Genomic DNA, 19,436 nt, shown 5'->3' on the forward strand with positions numbered 1-19,436 from the left:
GCTCTCCACCACCCCTGCTGGGATGCCAAGGTCCAAGCTGGGGGAGCCGGGCAGGCCCCTGTCTGCCGCCGGAGTCATAGGCAGCAAGGCTGGCTCCCCGTCCGGCTGCACCCCGGGCAGCTGCAGGGCGCCTGGCCCCGCGGATAGCGGGTCCAATCCCCATGCCTGAGCCCAGCCACTCGGCTGCGACTCAGACTCTGGGCAACCTGGGCAGGTGACTCTCAAACTAGTTAGCTCGGAGCTCCGGGCCAGACCCCTGGAACAGACCAGACTGCCCGGCTGAAATGGCAGCTGGATCTGGGTGTGCACAGGGCACCCCCTTACACCGAAAGCAGCCCTTGCTCCGAGGGGGACCCCCGGCACCAAGCCAGACCCAAACCCGGCCTCTGCAGCCTGCCTGGTGGGGTTCTGCTCCCCGGCCCGGCCCAACCACAGGAGCCCCCTGCCCCAGGCCGCCCGGGCCTGCTCGGGACCCTCCCCCACGTCTGTCGCCCTCTACCCGCGGAGCTGGTGCTTCTCCCCGGGCTGCAGCCTGGGTAGCCCCAGCGCCGCCAGCCGAGCGAAGCCCCGAGAGCCCCGGGCCGAGGCTGCGCTGAGAGCCGGCGCCGGCCCGGCCGCCCGGCCCGGCCGCCCGGCCCTGGCCCCAGCGGGGCGAGCCGCGGCCGCCTACCCGCCAGCAGCTGCATCCAGGCGCAGATCTTGTAGACCGTGGCGGTGTTGCAGAAGAAGAAGAGCGCGAAGCAGGTGATGCAGCCCAGGATCAGCACCATGGAGAGCAGCACGAAGAAGGAGGCCGCCTTGAAGGCGCCCGAGGGGATGGTGCTGAAGTCGGCGAAGGAGCCGCGGCAGGCGAGCTCGCGGTTGGCCAGCCCGTTCCCCACGCAGTAGTGGAAGAGGCCGAAGTAGCCCGGCTTGGGCGTGTTGACGCTGTCCCCGATCCAGTAGGGCTGGATGAAGACCACCACGTTGATGATGGCGAAGCAGATGGTGAAGATGGCCCAGAGCACGCCGATGGCCCGCGAATTCCGCATGTAGTTGTCATGGTAGAGCTTGGAGGCCTCCTGCGAGGGCAGCATCCTGCCGGGCCGGGGCCGGGGCGCAGGGCTGGGGGCGCGGGGCCGGGGCTCACGGATCGGGGCCCGGGGCGCAGGGCTGGGGGCGCGGGGCCGGGGCTCACGGATCGGGGCCCGGGGCGCACCGGTCGGGGTCGGGGGCGCACGGGTGGGGGCGCGAGGCCGGGGCCACACGAGTCGGGGCCGGGGGCGCAGGGGTGGGGACCCGGGGCGCACGGGTCGGGGCCGGGGGCGCACGGATCGGGGCCGGGGCGCAGGGATGGGGGCCCGGGGGCGCACGGGCCGGGGCGCAGGGATGGGAGCCCGGGGGCGCACGGGCCGGGGCGCACGGGTCGGGGCCGGGGGCGCAGGGATGGGGGCCCGGGGGCGCACGGGCCGGGGCGCAGGGGTGGGGGGCCCGGGGCGCAGGGATGGGGGCCCAGGGGCGCACGGGCCGGGGCGCACGGGTCGGGGCCGGGGGCGCAGGGGTCGGGGTCGGGGGCGCACGGGCCGGGGCGCACGGGTCGGGGCCGGGGGCGCAGGGATGGGGGCCCAGGGGCGCACGGGCTGGGGCGCACGGGTCGGGGCCGGGGGCGCAGGGGTCGGGGGCGCACGGGCTGGCAGCCGCAGCGCAGCAGCAGCTAGGCCGAGGGGAGATGCCCCGGGAGGGGCTCCGGTGCGGAGGGCGAGCCCGCGGGGTGGCCTGCGAGGGGCCAGGCCATGGGGGGAGCCTGCGGGCGGGGAGCCCTAGACGCGCCCGCTCGCTCCCACCAGCTGCAGCAGCCGCGACTCCATCTTGGCTGCCGCCTCCCTGCTCCTGTGCGCGGCGCGCTCCCGCGGCGGGGCGCGCTCCCGCGGCAATGCAGCTCAGGGGGCGGCGGAGGGGGGGGCAGGGGGCCGTGTCCCCGGCCGCCCCGGGCTCTGCGCCTGGACCCGAGCCCCGGGGGCCCGGGGCCTGTTCCTCGCAGGGCCACAGCACCCAGACACGGGTCCTTCAATGTGGGTGGGGAGAGGGGCCTGTTTGGGGGGACCGTTCCCCTCTCTCCTGCTAACCCCGGCTTCCCACTGCGCTCTGCCCCGCCCAGTACCCGGGTCCTGCCCCGTCCCCCAGTGCTCTGGGATGGGGATTCCCCTGCCAGGAAAGCCCAATAGGGGCTGGGGACTCCAAACCCTGGGGAGAGGCCAGAAGGAGCCCAGGAATCTGCTCCTGGGGGGCCGAAGGGAGCTGCCCAGGGTGCAGAGTCTGAGCCTCTCCCCCCCTCTGCTGCCCTGCCTGCAGGCTTGGGGTGCCAGGGAGGCACAGCCTCCCCAAGAGCTCAGGCCAGCCAGGCCCCCTGCAGCCCCCTCCCTCGCTGCCCTACTGCTGCCGGGGCAGGACCCCCAGGCAGGTGAGGCCTGGCTCTGGGTGGGAGGGGTGCTGGGCTGTGGTGTGCTTCCTGGGGATCCTTCCCCCCGCTGGGATTACTTCAGTGCTCACCGGCCGAGCCAGGCCTGCCTGTGCCGGTGGCCCCCTGCCCAGCCAAGTGCTGCAGGAGTGTGTCGGGGCCAGAAGGGGCTGTGCCCTGCCCTCAGTGCTGACCCCAGGTCCCCAGTGCAGTGCTGTGGGGCATGCTGCAGGAGGGGCCACCTTTAAACTGCCACTAAACTCAGAGATCCTGACCATCCAGGGGCTGCTGCCAGCCTGGTTCTCCTTAGCTGCAGCATCTTTCTTTGCATCCTACCATGGCACCCTGCCCTGCTGCTAAAAGCTATCACCTGCCAGAGTCCCCCTTTCACTGTCTGGCTGCTGATGCCCTGGACTCACTGGTGGGAAGCCCCCGGGAAGCAGGGGTAACAGCACAGGCTGCCGGCAGGCCTTGGTGTGTGATGGGAACTGCAGCCATGGGGCAGGGGCATGCCGAAGTCCAGTGCGCTGCTTGGGCGCCCAGACAGCCTGAGCGGGAGGTTCTGGTGAAGCCTTGCCTGGTGTTCCAGCAGCCCTCCCTCTAGGGGAGTCTCAAGCACCCCCCATACCGGGAACCTTTGGCCCCTGAATAAAATGGGTCTTTTTGGCCGAATCACAAGTCCTAATGGGACAGAGTGGAGCAAAGAGAGATGTAGGTGGACTCCCAGGGAAATGCCTGTTGCTCTGAGGTGGGTCAGGGTGGAGAATTGTTGCCACAAGGCCCGGAGTGGGAACTCCATCCAACGTGTCCTTTAGGGAGACTGCCAGGAGCTGGCCTGCAGGAGGCAGCATTGCTCTGTTTCCTGCCGAGGGAAAGGCAAAGGGGCTGCGCGGGGTGGAATAGGATGTGGCCCTCTTGCGTTTGTATCCTTCTTGTAGTGCCGAGCCGCGGGCAGTGCACCTGGTCTGGTTCACCGCTAGATCAGTTCCTGGACGATGGGTCCATCAACGGCTATCAGCCAGGACGGGCAGGAACGGAATTCCATGCTCTGGGTGTTCACCTCCAACTGCTAGGGTTGCCAGGTGTCCGGTTTTCGACCAAAAAGATACCCCGGCAGCGCCGGTCGGCACCGCTGACCAGGCCATTAAAAGTCTGGTTGGTGGCACAGTGGGGGCCCAGGGCGAAGGCAGGCTCTCCGGCTGCCCTAGCTCCGCACGGCTCCCAGAAGTGACTGCCAGGTCCCTGGGCTCCCTCCTGCACCCCAAACCCCCCATCCATGACCCCACCCCAGAGCCCACACCCCCAGCCAGAGCCCTCACCCACCCAACCCCCTGCCCCAGCCCGTAGCCTCTCCTTCACCCCAAACCCCTTATCCCTGGCCCCACCCCAGAGCCTGCACCCTCAGCCAGAGTCCTCACCCCCACACCCCAACCCCCTGCCCCAGCCCAGAGCCCTCTCCCACACCCTGAACCACTCATTTCTGGCCCCACCTGGAGCCTGCATCCCCAGCCCAGAGCCCATACTCGCCCTGCACCCCAACCCCCTACTCCAGTCTGAAGCCCTCACCCGCACCCCAAACCCCTCATGGCCAGCCCCACCCCAGAGCCCGCATCCTGGGACAGAGCCCTCACCCCCCTCCCACACCCCATCCTCCTGCCCCTGCCCGGTGAAAGTGAGTGAGGGTGGGGTAGAGCGAGCGATGGAGAGAGGGGGGCTGGAGCGAGCGGGGGCGGGGCCTTAGAGAAGGGGTGGGGCAGGGCGGGGGCACAGGCGGGGCAGGGGTGTTCGGTTTTGTGCAATTAGAAAGTTGGCAACCCTACAGGCTGTCAGAAGCTAGGAATGGACGACAGGGGACGGATCACTTGATGATTTCCTGTTCTGTTCATTCCCTCTGGGGCACCTGGCACTGGCCACTGTCAGAAACAGATTACTGGGTAGACGGACCTTTGGTCTGACCCAGTCTGGCCGTTCTGATGTTCTAATGAAATGCTTGCTTGCACTGCTCCAGTCCCAGTCTCACTCTGTGTCCATCCCCAGTGTGCACTGTGTGAGGGCAGCCAGGGCTGCCGGGTGGCATTAGTGAATACCCAGCCCAGGATCAGGGTAGCACAGTACAATCCTGGTCTTTCACACTGTTCCTGGCCAAGGAGGGAATTGGCCACGTGAAGCCCTCTGCTAGCTCCACACCACCATGCAATCCCCCATCACTCTTGCTTGTGGATCAATCCTCCCAGGCCATTCACACAGCTCTCACTGCCAAATCTGACCCTATGATCTTAAACTCGTCTGGCATCTTTTAATTAAAAATGATCCAAAGCTAAAATAGGCACCAAATGGGCCCATGGACAAAGGGGAGTCCTTGCTCGGAGACTCGGCAGCGCATGTTCCTTGGTTAGTTTGGATTCTGTGTGAGGTGGGGCCTGTCTTCCTCTGGTTTCTGTCAGTGTTTTCTATTTTATTTTCTGTACAAAGTATTTTACTTTGCAATGGTTTCATTTTGTTTAAATATTCTTGCTGTTTGGATGGATTCAAGTGTTTAGCCTAAAGCAGCTGGGAATCCCCCCTGAGTGAGCATGGTCAGTGACACGAAACATTCAGTTCCCATTACCCGAGCACTTCTCCATTCGCTCTGCTACGTACAGCAGAGGGGCCTTTGTTAGCTCTCAGCACAGCTATTTATACACTAACTGTGAGTGTCCTTCCACCCAGGGTAAGGCACAATCTGTCTATAGTGAAAGGGAAGGAGCCAACCGCTCCCCACTTACCCACCCCGCGTCCCCTTATTAATCACAGCGGCTACACATTTATGTACATTTCACTGAGCGCATTTCCCAGTGAGGCTCACAGTTCCTGGGGAAAAGTCCAGCCCTTGCCATGCCGGGAGAGTCAGAAGCTGGTCCAGGCAGGCAGTGGAGGAGGCTGGAAATCTGTGCAGGGAGACAGGAGCTCAGGGTCTGGGAGAAGAAGATAGGGCACTCTGCATGGCTTATGCAACCTGCTTCAACTCACGTGATCCCATTTGGTCTCCCTAAAGCCTTACTGCTGTTTCAGTTGGATACAAGGTTCTTGCACATGGCTGCCGGCTCTGAACTGCAGTGTGATGCGGAGCAGGTGCCATGTTTCCAAATGGCTTGGGGGGGAGGGTGGGTTGGAGAGGGCCTTTTTCCTGGGGACAGAATCTGCTCTTTGAGGGGGTACATTTGTCTCAGGGCTCATAGGGGCTCCTGTTTGGCATTTCCCATGATTTCTTGAATTCCACATTTACCTCTTTTTTTTTTACTTAATGACCCTTGCCAGGGCATAACCCTCCTGCAGAAAGGGGAATAATTAGCCAATACTGGTGCTGTTCTCCCCCTTCCCCCATTATGAAAGCAGGAAAGTGCCCCGAAATATTTAGGGGAGCGCTCAGAATGAGTCACAAAGTCTGATGGAATCTGTGGAGAAATTTTCTCTAACTCCAGTAGAATATTTGTTTAAAATGTTAGTGTGACAAACTGCTTTTCCTGACCCTGGGTCAGTAGCCAGAGGTCTGGCTTGGGGGCTGGGAATGTGCTGCCATAAGCCATTGGAAAGGGAATTCCCTAGGTTAGCAATGAGGTCTCAGGTTTGTCACTCCGGTGGTCGTCCTGTTTATGTCACTTTTGTTTCATTTCTACTTGATGGGGATGATAGAAATGAAGTAACTGGGATTCCTGCTATTTTACTGGGTGACTTCTATTTTACTAGAAGTCCTGGATCAAGTGGGGAGTGAGAGGTCAGGGTAGCCAAGGAAGTACGCAGCAGGGGCCCGATCCTGCACTCTTCAATGTCCATGGGAGTCCTGTGCTTGCAGGGTCAGGCCCCAGCACATTGCTGGCATAAGCAATTGGGCATATGCATTGACACTCACCAGACTTACAGTAGGAGAGAACTGATGGGCCAGGAGCACCCCATACAGTGCTCAAAGAGGTGCCCAATGAGTAATTGGGGAGCAGGGGCCTAAGGCGATGCAAGGTTGGGCTCTGCCTGGATGCAGACCCAGCTGAGAGATGAGATTTAGCTGAGCCATGGTGCAGCAGTCACTCTTGGAGCAGCCCCCGCTACATCGCGCCCACGGCAATGAGTCGCTATGCTGGAATTATTGATATAGAAAACCTGCAAACACTAGTTTAACCATAAAGTCCTTTATTAAATCCAAAGGTCAAATGGTATTTAAACAATTCTTGTAAATGTGCCTAAAAAGCCTCACTAATAAGCAATTTACTACATCCAAACAGTAAAACACAGTGATACGCATTTGATCAAGAGATGCACAAACAGGCAAAACCCATAGTGCTTTGACCCATGCTGGTCGGCTCCAGCATGGGCAGGCAGGTATTAGCAATGAACCCTGGAAGAGTTCACTTTTTATCCCCTTTTACAACCAAGTGATGTCATTGCAATGACTGACTTCAGCTAAAAACCAGCGGGAGACAGTTCACCCTTATGTCCAGTCTTAATCCAGAGAAGATTTACAACCTCGTTCCTTCCCACGGCCTTCCCTCCCCTCCTTCTTAGTACCCAACAGGTTCCCCATTGCACCTGGGCTCACACAGGAATTAACACTGGTGTGTGAGGTGGGAAGGACCATGTCGGCTCATTTTAAGACAGATTCTCTTTGATTTATTTAAAACAATTGGCAGGCAGCCCTATCCTTCTTTAGAGAAACCTCCCCTTATTATTCTTTGAACCAGCCATCCTCCCTATTTCATTACTTCTGGCCTAATACCTCACTATTTTGAAGGCTCTCCTTCTACCTGCTAGTCAGGGCCTTTTTTTACAGCACAGATCTATTTCCTTAAGCTAATTCTAACTCTTTAATTTCATGTTTATCCTACAAAGTGCATTATAATGCTGACTGAGCTGCCCTGGGCACTAGAGCCAGGCGCCTCCTTGAAGCTCTGCCATGGTCTTGGAGCTGGATTCAGAGGATGTTCTTGGGGAACAGAATGTAACAGCTGCCGGCATCAGGGGGCCTGATCATTTTCAACGTTTGTTTCACAGTGATTATGGCAATGTACAAATAGTGATCTGGACTCATGCTATTTCCCACCCCCAGGAGAAAGAGCCAAGGGAGAACACTATGTGGCACCAGCAGAGCCAGTAAATTAGGGTTATTACCTTGATAGGCTGCACCTGGGGAAGAGCCAGGGCTTGACAGGTTGATTGAAGATGGAGCCCAACTGGGGAGGAGCAGGGGGCTGGTATAAAGCCAGGAAGTTGGCAGCAGAAAGAGGCTGCAGGGAAGTAGTGTGCGATCACTCTCCAGGAGTAGGGAGCTGGAGCTGGTAAGCCCAGAGAGTGGGGGAAAAGAAGATGTAGGAAGGAGTTCAGGGAAAGAGCAACAGGGTTTGAGGAAAAGAAGACCCCAGTTGCCAGGTTTGAGGTCCCTGGACTGGAACCCAGAGTAGTGGGTGGGCCTGGGTTCCCCTATAAACCACCAGGGAAGGGGCTGTGAATGAGAAGACTGCCAGGGACCATTGGTACAGAAAGACTTTGCTACCCCTGAAGGGGAAAATGCACAGTGACCTGGCCAGAGGGCCAAGCTATGATGACACAGAGTTATGCTTATAAGAAGCACCCAGGATCTTTTTCAGGGGAAAAGGCAATATGCTGCATTAATTGGAAATACAACAATTAGCATATGCATTCAATCACACACACGCACTGTCCCACCAGTCGATGTTATAGTTACCAGTCCAGAGTCCGGATCCATCTAGTGGCCAACTAGGTTGATCACAGGTAGAAAGGAGCTGGGTTCTGTCAGTCATGACACGATGCTCCAGGGAAGTCTTGGCAGGGCGAACCCAGAGTTTCATGGCAAGGCCCCCTGTTTCTATAGTGATTTTCCTTCATTGGGACCAATGAGTTTTGCACCGTCATGCTGTAATCAATTGCTGTTTGACGAGAGCTTGTTTTCTTAGATTGTCCTTCTCATCCTTTATCTTGTTCTTTCATCAAGTCTCTCAGGGAACTACCCCAGGCTGGCTTTGATCACTGCTATCTTGTCCCCATGGATAGGTGCCTGTCTCCTCTTTAGAGTCATCAGTCTGCCCTCCTCTGACATTCCAACAGGGGCGTGGTGCAGCCTCCTGGTGCCCTTACGCAGGGTGAAAGTCGGTCGGGAGGGGCCGGTACCACGTACCGGTAAGAACCCGCCCCGGCCCGTACCCAGCCCACAGTAAAGCGTTGCCGCAGCAGCCCCTTTCGCTTCCCGTCAGCGGCCTGAGGCTGGGACGGACCCTACCGGTGGGTGGGGAGGAAAGACCCTGCTGCGCTTTAACATTCCTGCCCCTTTTGGTGCTGCCGACGGGCGGGGGCGGCAAAGGGAGCAGCTGCCCTGGGGCTGGCGATTTAAAGGGGCTGGTGCTCCAGACGCCATTGCCCTACGGCTGCAGCGGCGTCTGGAAGCCCAGGCCCTTTAAATCAACACGGGAGCCCTGGGTGGCGTGGGCCAGCCGGACTGGAAGGGCTGGCTGGGGGATGCTGATGCCCAGTCCCGCCCCTTCCACCCGAGGCCCCGCCCCTTCCGGGGGCCAGAGCCACCCTGCCCCGTACCTGTAAGTGGCCTCAGTTACTCTCAGCGCTGTCCTTATGTCTGTCATCGGTTCCTCCCTAGAACATCTGGTCTGGTGATGGCCTTCACGCTTGTCTTCTAACACACATTCCTCATTCACACACACAAAACAGGATTGATTTACACAGAGCATTTGAATGGGAACATCAAATTGCAATGCAGGAGAAAACAATCATTACATTCTTTTACTTATTTCAAAATGCTAAATTTACAACAAAATGGTGACCCTAAAGGTCTGTCACTACCTTGAAATCAGCTTCAGACACAAGATTCTGGCTGATGCATCTTTACCAACGGCATGCTAGGCCATTCCTTTCTGCTTTCAGAAAGGGTGGCTGGCAGGGTATGGTCAAATCATACATCAATACATTTAATGCATGCTACATTATTATTCTTTATCCTTCATTCTAAATTATACAAAATACAAACATCAAATGCCATGACTACAACAGCACCCTGAGAGAGACAATGGTGGTAGGGTGTGCAGCAAGCACCAGAAAGGGGTGTCCCACGTGAGTGGAGCTAATCCCCAGATATGGCCAGGAGGTGCCCTGGCGGTGAATGGACCATATGATTGGCACTCACGCTGGGATAGGACATGTTAAATCATCTGTCATGTATTGTTTTAGCCCAAATAACAGATCTGATGTGGTGCCGGGTGGGTGGAGCAGAGAGAACTGGGGGGGTGGAGGGGGAAGCTGCTCCCCAGGCTGATCATCTGGTCAGACATGGATGGGGGAACCACATAATTTTCAAGGTTATGTGGATGGCTCCTGGATCTCACACTGGAGCTGCTGAACACCTGATTCACTGTGGGCTGAGCCTGGATGAAGCTAGTCAGGGAGAGGAGACCCCATTCCCTTCCATCACACTGCAAAGGGGGAGCTGCTGATGGGTTGGCGAGAAAGGAGAACAGAAACGAAACTAACCAAGAGAGAAAAAAGAAGAATTTGTAGAGGAAGCGAGGCCTGCTGGGAAGGCCTGTCTGTCCCCAACCAGAGCCAAGCCAGAGAAATAAACAGGAACTGGAGAAAAAGAAGGTTACAGAGAGATCGGGTGCCTGGCTTACAATTACTATTAAGTCAGTTACTTGCAGCACAACTGGGAAGTCCAGGGCTAGGGCAGTCACACAGTAAAAATGGCATCCCTACATGTTGGTTAGGGTAGTGCCAGGTCTTGCTGGAGTGGGGCATCTCACTCTGAAGAGATTTCGTGGTCGTGATTTATTACTAATTATAATAATTATTATTTCATACAAAGTTTCAGAGTAACAGCCGTGTTAGTCTGTATTCGCAAAAAGAAAAGGAGGACTTGTGGCACCTTAGAGACTAACCAATTTATTTGAGCATAAGCTTTCGTGAGCTACAGCTCACTTCATCGGAGTCAATGTTAAAAGAATGTTAAGGTTGCAGAGTCAAGCACTGAAAAGTTACAAAATGCCAGACTGCAGGTTGCTTGTGACCCCAAGTGTGTATGCATTATTATTAGTCTGTTTTTACATGATCACATCCTGGGTTTTGCCCAGGGCCTCAACCCAGTCGGGGCACAGGGTGAGTGGTGCTCCCTCAATCAGTGACTAGTCCATATTTCTCTTTATGCTTCTCATTCAGTGTGTGGCCCCCAGGCCATGTGTTCTGCACACATCCAAATCCTCCATAGAACACAGAATTACTACTTTCCTCCTGGCTGTTTCAATGGGGCTCCTCGCTGCAGGGTCTGAGAATCTCACAAATACTAAAGAATTTCTCGTTGCAATGCCCCCAGTTTAGGGTGATATTATTCCCATTTTACAAAGGAGAACGGAGGCACAGGGAGATTAAGGCCAAAAGTGTCCACTAATTTTGAGTGCCCATTTGAGACAGCTAGAACTTCATTTGACAGACCACTTAGCACTTTATATGTTCAGACTCTGAAGACTAGATTCCGACTCTTAAAAATGTACGTTTGGTCTGTGTTGAATTGAAGCCCGGCCATTCAAACAATCAATGATAAATTACAATAATTAAAATTATGGTGCTCTAGAAGAACTTGAAAATGTCATGGACAGACTGAGTAACCAATGACAGATCATTGGGGATGACTGGAACTCCGCAGATGCCAGTCAGATCTTATGGAAAGAGAGATTTGAGTGGCGAGGCACAGCTGAAGAGGTTCCGTGGGCAATGCATGTTGATGGACACTGGAGGGGAACGTTGATTGCAGAAAAAGAATTTCTTGGATGGATCACAAGGACTGTTTACCCACAGAAAGACTAGCAAAGGATCACACAGAATGGCCTACCATGTGGGCAAGCAAACCTCCCTGTGACAGGGGTTCTGGGTCAGGAGTTGACAGGACCGGCCACTCAAATCTCCACCAGGAGAAGTTAATTGGGGTCTAAACAGAGGGTTAGTTAACAAGTAAAGCCACAGCTGAAGGGCTGATTAGAGGGGAGTGACCCCAGCAGCTGGGAGCAGAGAGGAAGGAAGCCGGAGTGGGGCGAGGAAGGAAGGCAGAGCTGACTGCTAGTACTGCTCCCTGCCCCCCAGGAGCAAGAGGGGGAGCTGGCTGGGACCTATAAATAGCACTGCTGCCAATGGCGTGCTGGTGGCCTGGAGTGAGTGTGAGGAGGAAAGACTCTCAGAGGGCCACCCCTGTGCTCCTCCAATCATGCGGACGCAGCAAGAGTCAGGAATAGAACCCAGAAGGCCTAACTCCCAGCCCCCTGACACCACAGCTGCCTAGAACCCAGCCGTTCTGATTCCCAGACCCTTGCTCAACTGGCCATTATTCTCCGTAAGGTGCCTGCTGCAGCAGCAGAGGTGTGAGTAGCACAATGTCAGATGAATTCACACTCCGAGTTAGACAATGCATGTCACAGGAATGGTGCACGGTAGCAGGAGGCCCTAGGCACAGGCCTCGTTAGGTTTGGCTGGCAGCTCTACAGTAATTGTATGTGCTGGAGATGAGCAAACAGGGAGTGGTGGCCTGGCCCAGAAGCAGTGAGTGATTAGGAAGGCCTTGTAGGAGATGAGCATGGTTACAGGGGTATCTTGAGAAAAGGCACAGGGAGGTGGGGAAGGGCCAGAGTTTTGGTTGCCCTGCATCTTTGCACTGTCATTGCTAGCCAGTGGGAATGGCACTTTCCCACCAACCTGCCCTTTTCTGTGCAGAGGTGTAAGTGGCTGAGCTGGTGAGAGGTGGCAGAGCACGGAGTGAGAGTGAGGATGGCCTTGTGCAGAGCCATGGGGTGGCATCGGGCTCCTGAGAGCTGCACCCATAGGTGCTCACCATGAGCCTGGGCAGACTGGCTGATTTGGTGGAGGAAAGAGAAGCCCTAGCCCCATCTGATGGGTAAATTCAGCATCCAGGCTTGAGAGGGACGGGAACAACTTGATAGCCAGAGGCAGGAGCCTGCATGTGGAGCAAACTCTGCAAGGTCCCACTGACTTCACACAGGTTCCAAAATATGACCTTCCAGATTTTCACTTTCGCTGTGGCCTTTGCCCTGCTCTGGCCGCATAAAGGGACTTTAACACTACTGTAAATTACATTGGCTCTGCTAGAGCAACATAAAGGGCCCACTACATGAAAATCAGGTCCTGGACGTTCTGCAGCACCTAAGTGGAGTGGGCAGCAAGCGCTATGGTGAGGAGGCCATGGCCAGGGGCTGCAGTCAGTGCCACCATGGGGCGGGGCCTGCACAGAAACTGAGGAGGAAAGGAGATTGGCCAGGAGGAGAGGGAAGTGCAGGCGAGAGCTGAAAAAGGGAGAAGGCCCCAGATGGGAGTGGAGTGCAATGTCCCTGAGCCTTCTCCGCTGTATTCCAGACCCAGAACTTTGGACTGGAAGAAATCCTCCCCCTCCCAGGCTGTGTGTGCTGTCATAGCAGGTTCATTAGGGCCGTGTGTGTCTGGGCAAGCCAGGTGGGAACAATGAAGCACCTAGTTATAGAACCCTTGTTTAAGACTTTCCCATGTACCTGGAACACCCTAGCTGTGGGGAGGGGACCCCACTGTGCCCTGGAAGAGACGTACGGTGGGGATTGGCTTGTGTGAAATGGCAGGCTTGGCTGCTGCTTGACTGACCTGGTTCCCAGATAGCCAGTCTGCACCACTGCTCCCCAAGGGGCACATGGGAACCCATAGGAGGCAGCAGCCCTGTGGGACAGTCTGGGTTTGGTCATACAGCCCATTTACCATGCTCTCCCTGCGCCCCTTCGATGACCTGACCTGCACCGCACCTGGGGGAATCAGGATCCCAGCACACGGGGTCACCCGCTCAGTAGCGTGTTTCTGTGCTATGTGAAACCCCCGTGTCAAGCTAATTAACAATCAAAGGATCTAAACAATGGTTGTTTTTTAAAAGCATCTTATTTCACTTTCACACAGTCGTCCCTGCAGTTCAGGCTGAACCTATCCCACTCTGGCCTCGCCAGGACACAAGGCAAGGTCTGGCAAGTTCCTGTGATGCTGGGTTAGCGCTTTATAGTGGCTGATTTACACATGCGTCAGAGGGTTCTCTGTCTAGGGCAGTGTGGGAGAGGGTGCCCTCTGCAGTCATTAGAATGGGGGAGGAAGACGTTCACCCCTAAATCTCAGGTCTTGCAGAGGTGACCCCCAACCACCTCAGGTCAGCTGTCAGGGGGTTTCAGAGTAACAGCCGTGTTAGTCTGTATTCGCAAAAAGAAAAGGAGGACTTGTGGCACCTTAGAGACTAACCAATTTATTAGAGCATAAGCTTTCGTGAGCTACAGCTCACTTCATCAGATGCATATCGTGGAAACTGCAGCAGACTTTATATATACACAGAGAATATGAAACAATACCTCCTCCCACCCCACTGTCCTGCTGGTAATAGCTTATCTAAAGTGATCATCAGGTGGGCCATTTCCAGCACAAATCCAGGTTTTCTCACCCTCCACCCCCCCACACAAATTCACTCTCCTGCTGGTGATAGCCCATCCAAAGTGACAACTCTTTACACAATGTGCATGACAATCAAGTTGGGCTATTTCCTGCACAAATCCAGGTTTTCTCACATCCCCCCCACCCCCATACACACACAAACTCACTCTCCTGCTGGTAATAGCTCATCCAAACTGACCACTCTTCAAGTTTAAATCCAAGTTAAACCAGAACATCTGGGCGGGGGGGGGGGGGGGGGTAGGAAAAAACAAGAGGAAACAGGCTACCTTGCATAATGACTTAGCCAATGACAGTGCTAATAAACAATGGTCACATAAACACCACCCTATACTGGAATCCTACTGACCGCTATTCCTACCTGCATGCCTCCAGCTTTCACCCTGACCACACCACACGATCCATCGTCTACAGCCAAGCTCTGCGATACAACCGCATTTGCTCCAACCCCTCAGACAGAGGCATTTGCTCCAACCCCTCAGACAGAGACAAACACCTACAAGATCTCTGTCAAGCTTTCTTACAACTACAATACCCACCTGCAGAAGTAAAGAAACAGATTGATAGAGCCAGAAGAGTTCCCAGAAGTTACCTACTACAGGACAGGCCTAACAAAGAAAATAACAGAACGCCACTAGCCGCCACCTTCAGCCCCCAACTAAAACCCCTCCAACGCATTATTAAGGATCTACAACCTATCCTAAAGGATGACCCAACACTCTCACAAATCTTGGGAGACAGGCCAGTCCTTGCCTACAGACAGCCCCGCAACCTGAAGCAAATACTCACCAACAACCACATACCACACAACAGAACCACTAACCCAGGAACTTATCCTTGCAACAAAGCCCGTTGCCAATTGTGCCCACATATCTATTCAGGGGACACCATCACAGGGCCTAATAACATCAGCCACACTATCAGAGGCTCGTTCACCTGCACATCCACCAATGTGATATATGCCATCATGTGCCAGCAATGCCCCTCTGCCATGTACATTGGTCAAACTGGACAGTCTCTACGTAAAAGAATAAATGGACACAAATCAGATGTCAAGAATTATAACATTCATAAACCAGTCGGAGAACACTTCAATCTCTCTGGTCACGCAATCACAGACATGAAGGTCGCTATCTTAAAACAAAAAAACTTCAAATCCAGACTCCAGCGAGAAACTGCTGAATTGGAATTCATTTGCAAATTGGATACTATTAATTTAGGCTTAAATAGAGACTAGGAGTGGCTAAGTCATTATGCAAGGTAGCCTGTTTCCTCTTGTTTTTTCCTACCCCCCCCCCGCCCAGATGTTCTGGTTTAACTTGGATTTAAACTTGAAGAGTGGTCAGTCTGGATGAGCTATTACCAGCAGGAGAGTGAGTTTGTGTGTGTATGGGGGTGGGGGGGATGTGAGAAAACCTGGATTTGTGCAGGAAATAGCCCAACTTGATTGTCATGCACATTGTGTAAAGAGTTGTCACTTTGGATGGGCTATCACCAGCAGGAGAGTGAATTTGTGTGGGGGGGTGGAGGGTGAGAAAACCTGGATTTGTGCTGGAAATGGCCCACCTGATGATCACTTTAGATAAGCTATTACCAGCAGGACAGTGGGGTGGGAGGAGGTATTGGTTCATATTCTCTGTGTATATATAAAGTCTGCTGCAGTTTCCACGATATGTATCTGATGAAGTGAGCTGTAGCTCACGAAAGCTTATGCTCTAATAAATTGGTTAGTCTCTAAGGTGCCACAAGTACTCCTTTTCTTTTTGTCAGGGGGTTAAGTCCTGACTGTTCGTGGAGGGAGTTAAGGGAATCATGCACAGAGATATCCTGTTAAACGGGGAAGGGGGGAGGACCTGAAATGTGCCTGAGCTGGGCTGTGATAAGGATTCCCCAGGGGCTAGGCAACCAGCATGAAGCAATCCCCGGTCAGCACCACTGGGCATTGGAGCAGGAGCAGAAAACATCCTGGTCCCCATGGCTGCAGGCTCAGGAATGGTGTCCAGTCCGGCCCTTGGACACAGCCTCCTTCCCCCAGTCCACATGGACAGCTGTGAATTCTCATCCCTGGCTCAGCAGCAGGCATGTATCTGTGCCCTCGGGAGCCAGTTGACTTTGCTCTGCCCCCTGGAGAGCCCCTTCCCTGTGAAGTGTAAATGGAGAGAGGCTCTGAGCTCATCTGTATCCCTGGCCGATGTCTGACTTGTCTCGCTCCATTTTGGTCAATTTAACGGTCATAGGAATTTAAAAATAATAAATTTTATGATTCCAGCTATTTAAATCTGAAATTTCATGGTGTTGTAATTGTAGGGTCTTGACCCAAAAAGGAGTTGGGGGGGGGGGTCGCAAGGTTATTGTAGGCACTGCTACCCTTACTTCTGCTGCTGGCGGGGCGCTGCCTTCAGAGCCGGGCAGCTGGAGAGCGGCGGCTGCTGGCCGGGAGCCCAGCTCTGAAGGCAGAGCCCCGCCAGCCGCAGCGCAGAAGGAAGGGTGGCCTGGTCTGGGATTGCCCCCTTACTTCTGCGCTGCTGCTGGCGGGGCGCTGCCTTCAGAACCGGGCACTCGGCCAACTGCCCCCACTCTCTGGCTGCCCAGCTCTGAAGGCAGCGCAAAATTAAGGGTGGCAATACCATTATCCCCCCCTACAATAACCTTGCAACCCCCCTGAAACTTTTTGGGTCAGGACCAATTTGAGAAATGCTGGTCTCCTCTGGGAAATCTGTATAGTATAGGGTAAAAGCACCCAAAAGACCAGATTTCACGGGGGGGAGACCAGACTTCACGGTCCCTGACGTGTTTTTCACAGCCATGAATTTGGTAGGGCCCTTTTCACGAAGCTAAAGGCTAGTTCACTATCTAGTGTCACAGCCTGGCTGTTCCTGTGCACTGCTGCCTCCTTGCTCTTGCAGCCAATACACAGATTAGGACAAACTCCTGCTTTTTTTGCTGCATGTCAGAACCACTTGCTCAAACTGAAGCCTAGTGAGGCATGAAAAGCTTTCACAAAATGCCTCATCTGATTCCTGCCAGGCCTGGCAGTTGCTGTGTCTGACAGACAGCAGTGTCTGACAGACAGCAGAGCTCAGACAAGCCGGAGACAAAACAGCTGGGCATGACAGATGTACCCTGGTATGGAGGCATAATGATGTGACGTGACTAAATTTGTAGGGTGGAGAAAGGCTGGAGAGAGCAGCCTGGAGAGGCAGCCACTCTGGCCTGAAGGTGAAGGAGTATGGCAGGCAACGCTGACACAGGACAAAGAGGCTCCCCATCCCTTTGTGTAATTGGGCTGCAGCAGAGGCAGGGATGCACATGCTGGCATATGCCAGCTCCTGAGCCAGCAGCACCCTGAGCTGACTTTCTTTCCAGGCTGGTCCACGTTAGAAGCGCTGCGTCGGGTGAAAACGCTCTATGCCGAGGGGAGAGAGCTCCCGTCGGAGAGGTGGTAGCTGTCTTGATGGGAGCAACTCTCCCCAGACCTACTGCTGAGGTGGGTGTAACTTACATCACTCGGGAGATGGCTCAGTCACAGTTCTACTTACTCCTGGGGCAATTCTGTGCTATTGCGCATGCGCAGAATTTATGTCCCCTACAGATTTCTTTGCTTTTCCACAGAAAAATCCCTTTCTGATAGGGAAGCCACAAGAGCGGTCATGTGACCCCCCCCCCAGTATGTTTTGGGTGCCCAGGGCAGCCAGCAGAGAGGTAAATCACCATGGGGCAGGGAGCAGGACTAGGGAAGACCCAGCTGGTTGCTCGTACCTGGGCTCAGTTGCTACTCCCAGCTGGGCTGGGGAGGATGGGACTTCCTCTTCCCTTGCACAGCATCCAGGGCTGTGTCAGACCCCCCCTCCCCCCCAGATTTATCTCCTGGCTGCAGGAAGCTCTGCCAACTCCCCCCCGCCCGCTTTCTGCGCCCATCGTTCCTCAGCTGCAGGGGGAGGGATCCCTGTACAGGGAGCCGCACCCCCCATCCACCCAACCCCCTGCTGAGCCTCACCCCCCCTGCACCCAGAACCCCCCCAATGAGCCCCACTCCCCCTGCACCTGGATCACCCTGACGAGCCAGCCACACCTGGATCCCCACCCCCCTGAGCCCCTTCCCCCAGCATCTGGACCCCCAACTGAGCCCCCCCAGCCAGACCCCCCGCCAAGCTTTATCCCCCCCAAACAAAGCCCCCTGCCAAGCTCTATCCGCCCCACAGCCAGAGCACTGCTGAACCCCAACCACCTTCAACTGGACCCCTTTGCAGAGTCCCCTTACTGTTGCACCCGGACCCCGCACCGAGCCACCCGCACCCTGCTTGTCGCAACAGAGCCCTCCCGACCCGCACCTGGACCCCCCACGCAGAGCTCCTGCCTTGCCGAGCTGCCTGCCCACACCTGGTCACCTGGCTCAGAGGGGCCGGGCCCTGGGGTGTTTCCGGGGCAGGTCCCGTCCTTGCGCTGTGCCAGGGTGGTGGCGCCTGGTCGCTGAGTCCGTGTCCCGGGGAGCCGCACGCTGATCGCCCGCCTCTGGGCAGCAGGGGCCGGGGCTCCCCGGGCCGCGGGAGCCTCCGCGTTTATTTCACAGACACGGTCTGCGGGACTTTAAAATACTGCGCGCAGAATGTTTAATGCTTTGGCGCCAGACCCGCCCAGGGCCCCGCGCAGCGCAGACACGCCCCGGCCCGGCCCCGCCCGGCCCCGCTCCGGCCTGGGCTCCAGCGCCGCAGCGCCAGGGCGGGACACGGACACCCGCGCAGCCCGACCCACGGCGCCGGGCGGGGGCGGGGCTGGGGGCGGGGCCGGGCGGAGCGGGCGGGGGCGGGGCCGGGCGGAGCGGGCGGGGGCTGGGGGTGGGGCCGGGCGGAGCGGGCGGGGGCGGGGCGCGGGGCGATGCGGGGGGCGGGGCCGGGCGGAGCGGGCGGGGGCGGGGCTGGGGGCCGGGGCGATGCGGGGGGGCGGGGCCGGGCGGAGCGGGCGGGGGCGGGGCTGGGGGCCGGGGGGGCCGGGGCCGGGCGGAGCGGGCGGGGGCGGGGGGGGCCGGGGCCGGGCGGAGCGGGCGGGGGCGGGGCTGGGGGCCGGGGGGGCCGGGGCCGGGCGGAGCGGGCGGGGGCGGGGCTGGGGGCCGGGGCGATGCGGGGGGGGCGGGGCCGAGGGGAAGCGGGGGCGGGGCTGGCGGCCGGGGGGGGGCGGGGCCGGGCGGAGCGGGCTGAGGCGAAGCGGGGGCGGGGCTGGGGGCTGGGGCGATGCGGGGGGGGCGGGGCCGGGCAGAGCGGGCTGAGGCGAAGCGGGGGCGGGGCCGGGCAGAGCGGGCTGAGGCGAAGCGGGGGCGGGGCTGGCGGCCGGGGGGGGCGGGGCCGGACGGAGCGGGCTGAGGCGAAGCGGGGGCGGGGCTGGGCGGAGCGGGCTGAGGCGATGCGGGGGGCGGGGCGATGCGGGGGGCGGGGCCGGGCGGAGCGGGCGGGGGCGGGGCTGGGGGCCGGGGCGATGCGGGGGGGCGGGGCCGGGCGGAGCGGGC

At 57.2% G+C, this 19,436-nt stretch overlaps 2 protein-coding genes and 1 long non-coding RNA gene across 8 annotated transcripts in view; 1 reads left to right on the forward strand and 2 right to left on the reverse strand.

The window, feature by feature from the left end:
* The window catches only part of LHFPL4 (LHFPL tetraspan subfamily member 4), a 70,207-nt gene extending 68,410 nt beyond the window's left edge, over positions 1-1,797 (reverse strand). For all 3 annotated transcript variants that reach the window (XM_073350796.1, XM_073350795.1, XM_073350797.1), the window contains exon 1: positions 671-1,797. In XM_073350796.1, the coding sequence (XP_073206897.1) occupies positions 671-1,076 (406 nt within the window). In that variant the 5' untranslated portion in view covers positions 1,077-1,797. The remainder of the gene's footprint in view (positions 1-670) is intronic.
* A 4,855-nt stretch (positions 1,798-6,652) lies between these two features.
* Positions 6,653-18,614, reverse strand: LOC140913995 (uncharacterized). Of its 2 annotated transcripts, none has more exons than XR_012159729.2 (3): positions 18,325-18,614; positions 9,014-9,123; positions 6,653-8,547 (listed from the first exon to the last, which is right to left on the reverse strand). It is a non-coding gene; the product is annotated as an uncharacterized LOC140913995 (long non-coding RNA). The 2 variants fall into 2 exon arrangements; XR_012159730.2 differs by having other exon boundaries at positions 18,317-18,614.
* MTMR14 (myotubularin related protein 14) overlaps positions 13,416-19,436 on the forward strand; it is a 55,347-nt gene continuing 49,326 nt past the window's right edge. Inside the window, exons 1-2 of one of the 3 annotated variants that reach the window (XM_073350792.1) lie at positions 13,416-13,487; positions 17,303-17,423. In XM_073350792.1, the coding sequence (XP_073206893.1) occupies positions 17,391-17,423 (33 nt within the window). In that variant the 5' untranslated portion in view covers positions 13,416-13,487; positions 17,303-17,390. Of the gene's footprint in view, positions 13,488-17,302; positions 17,424-19,436 lie in introns of those variants that run through there. The other 2 variants (XM_073350787.1, XM_073350789.2) reach the window with 2 other exon arrangements.

This window comes from Lepidochelys kempii, chromosome 7 (assembly GCF_965140285.1).
Source record: "Lepidochelys kempii isolate rLepKem1 chromosome 7, rLepKem1.hap1, whole genome shotgun sequence".
Taxonomy (NCBI): Eukaryota; Metazoa; Chordata; order Testudines; family Cheloniidae; genus Lepidochelys; species Lepidochelys kempii.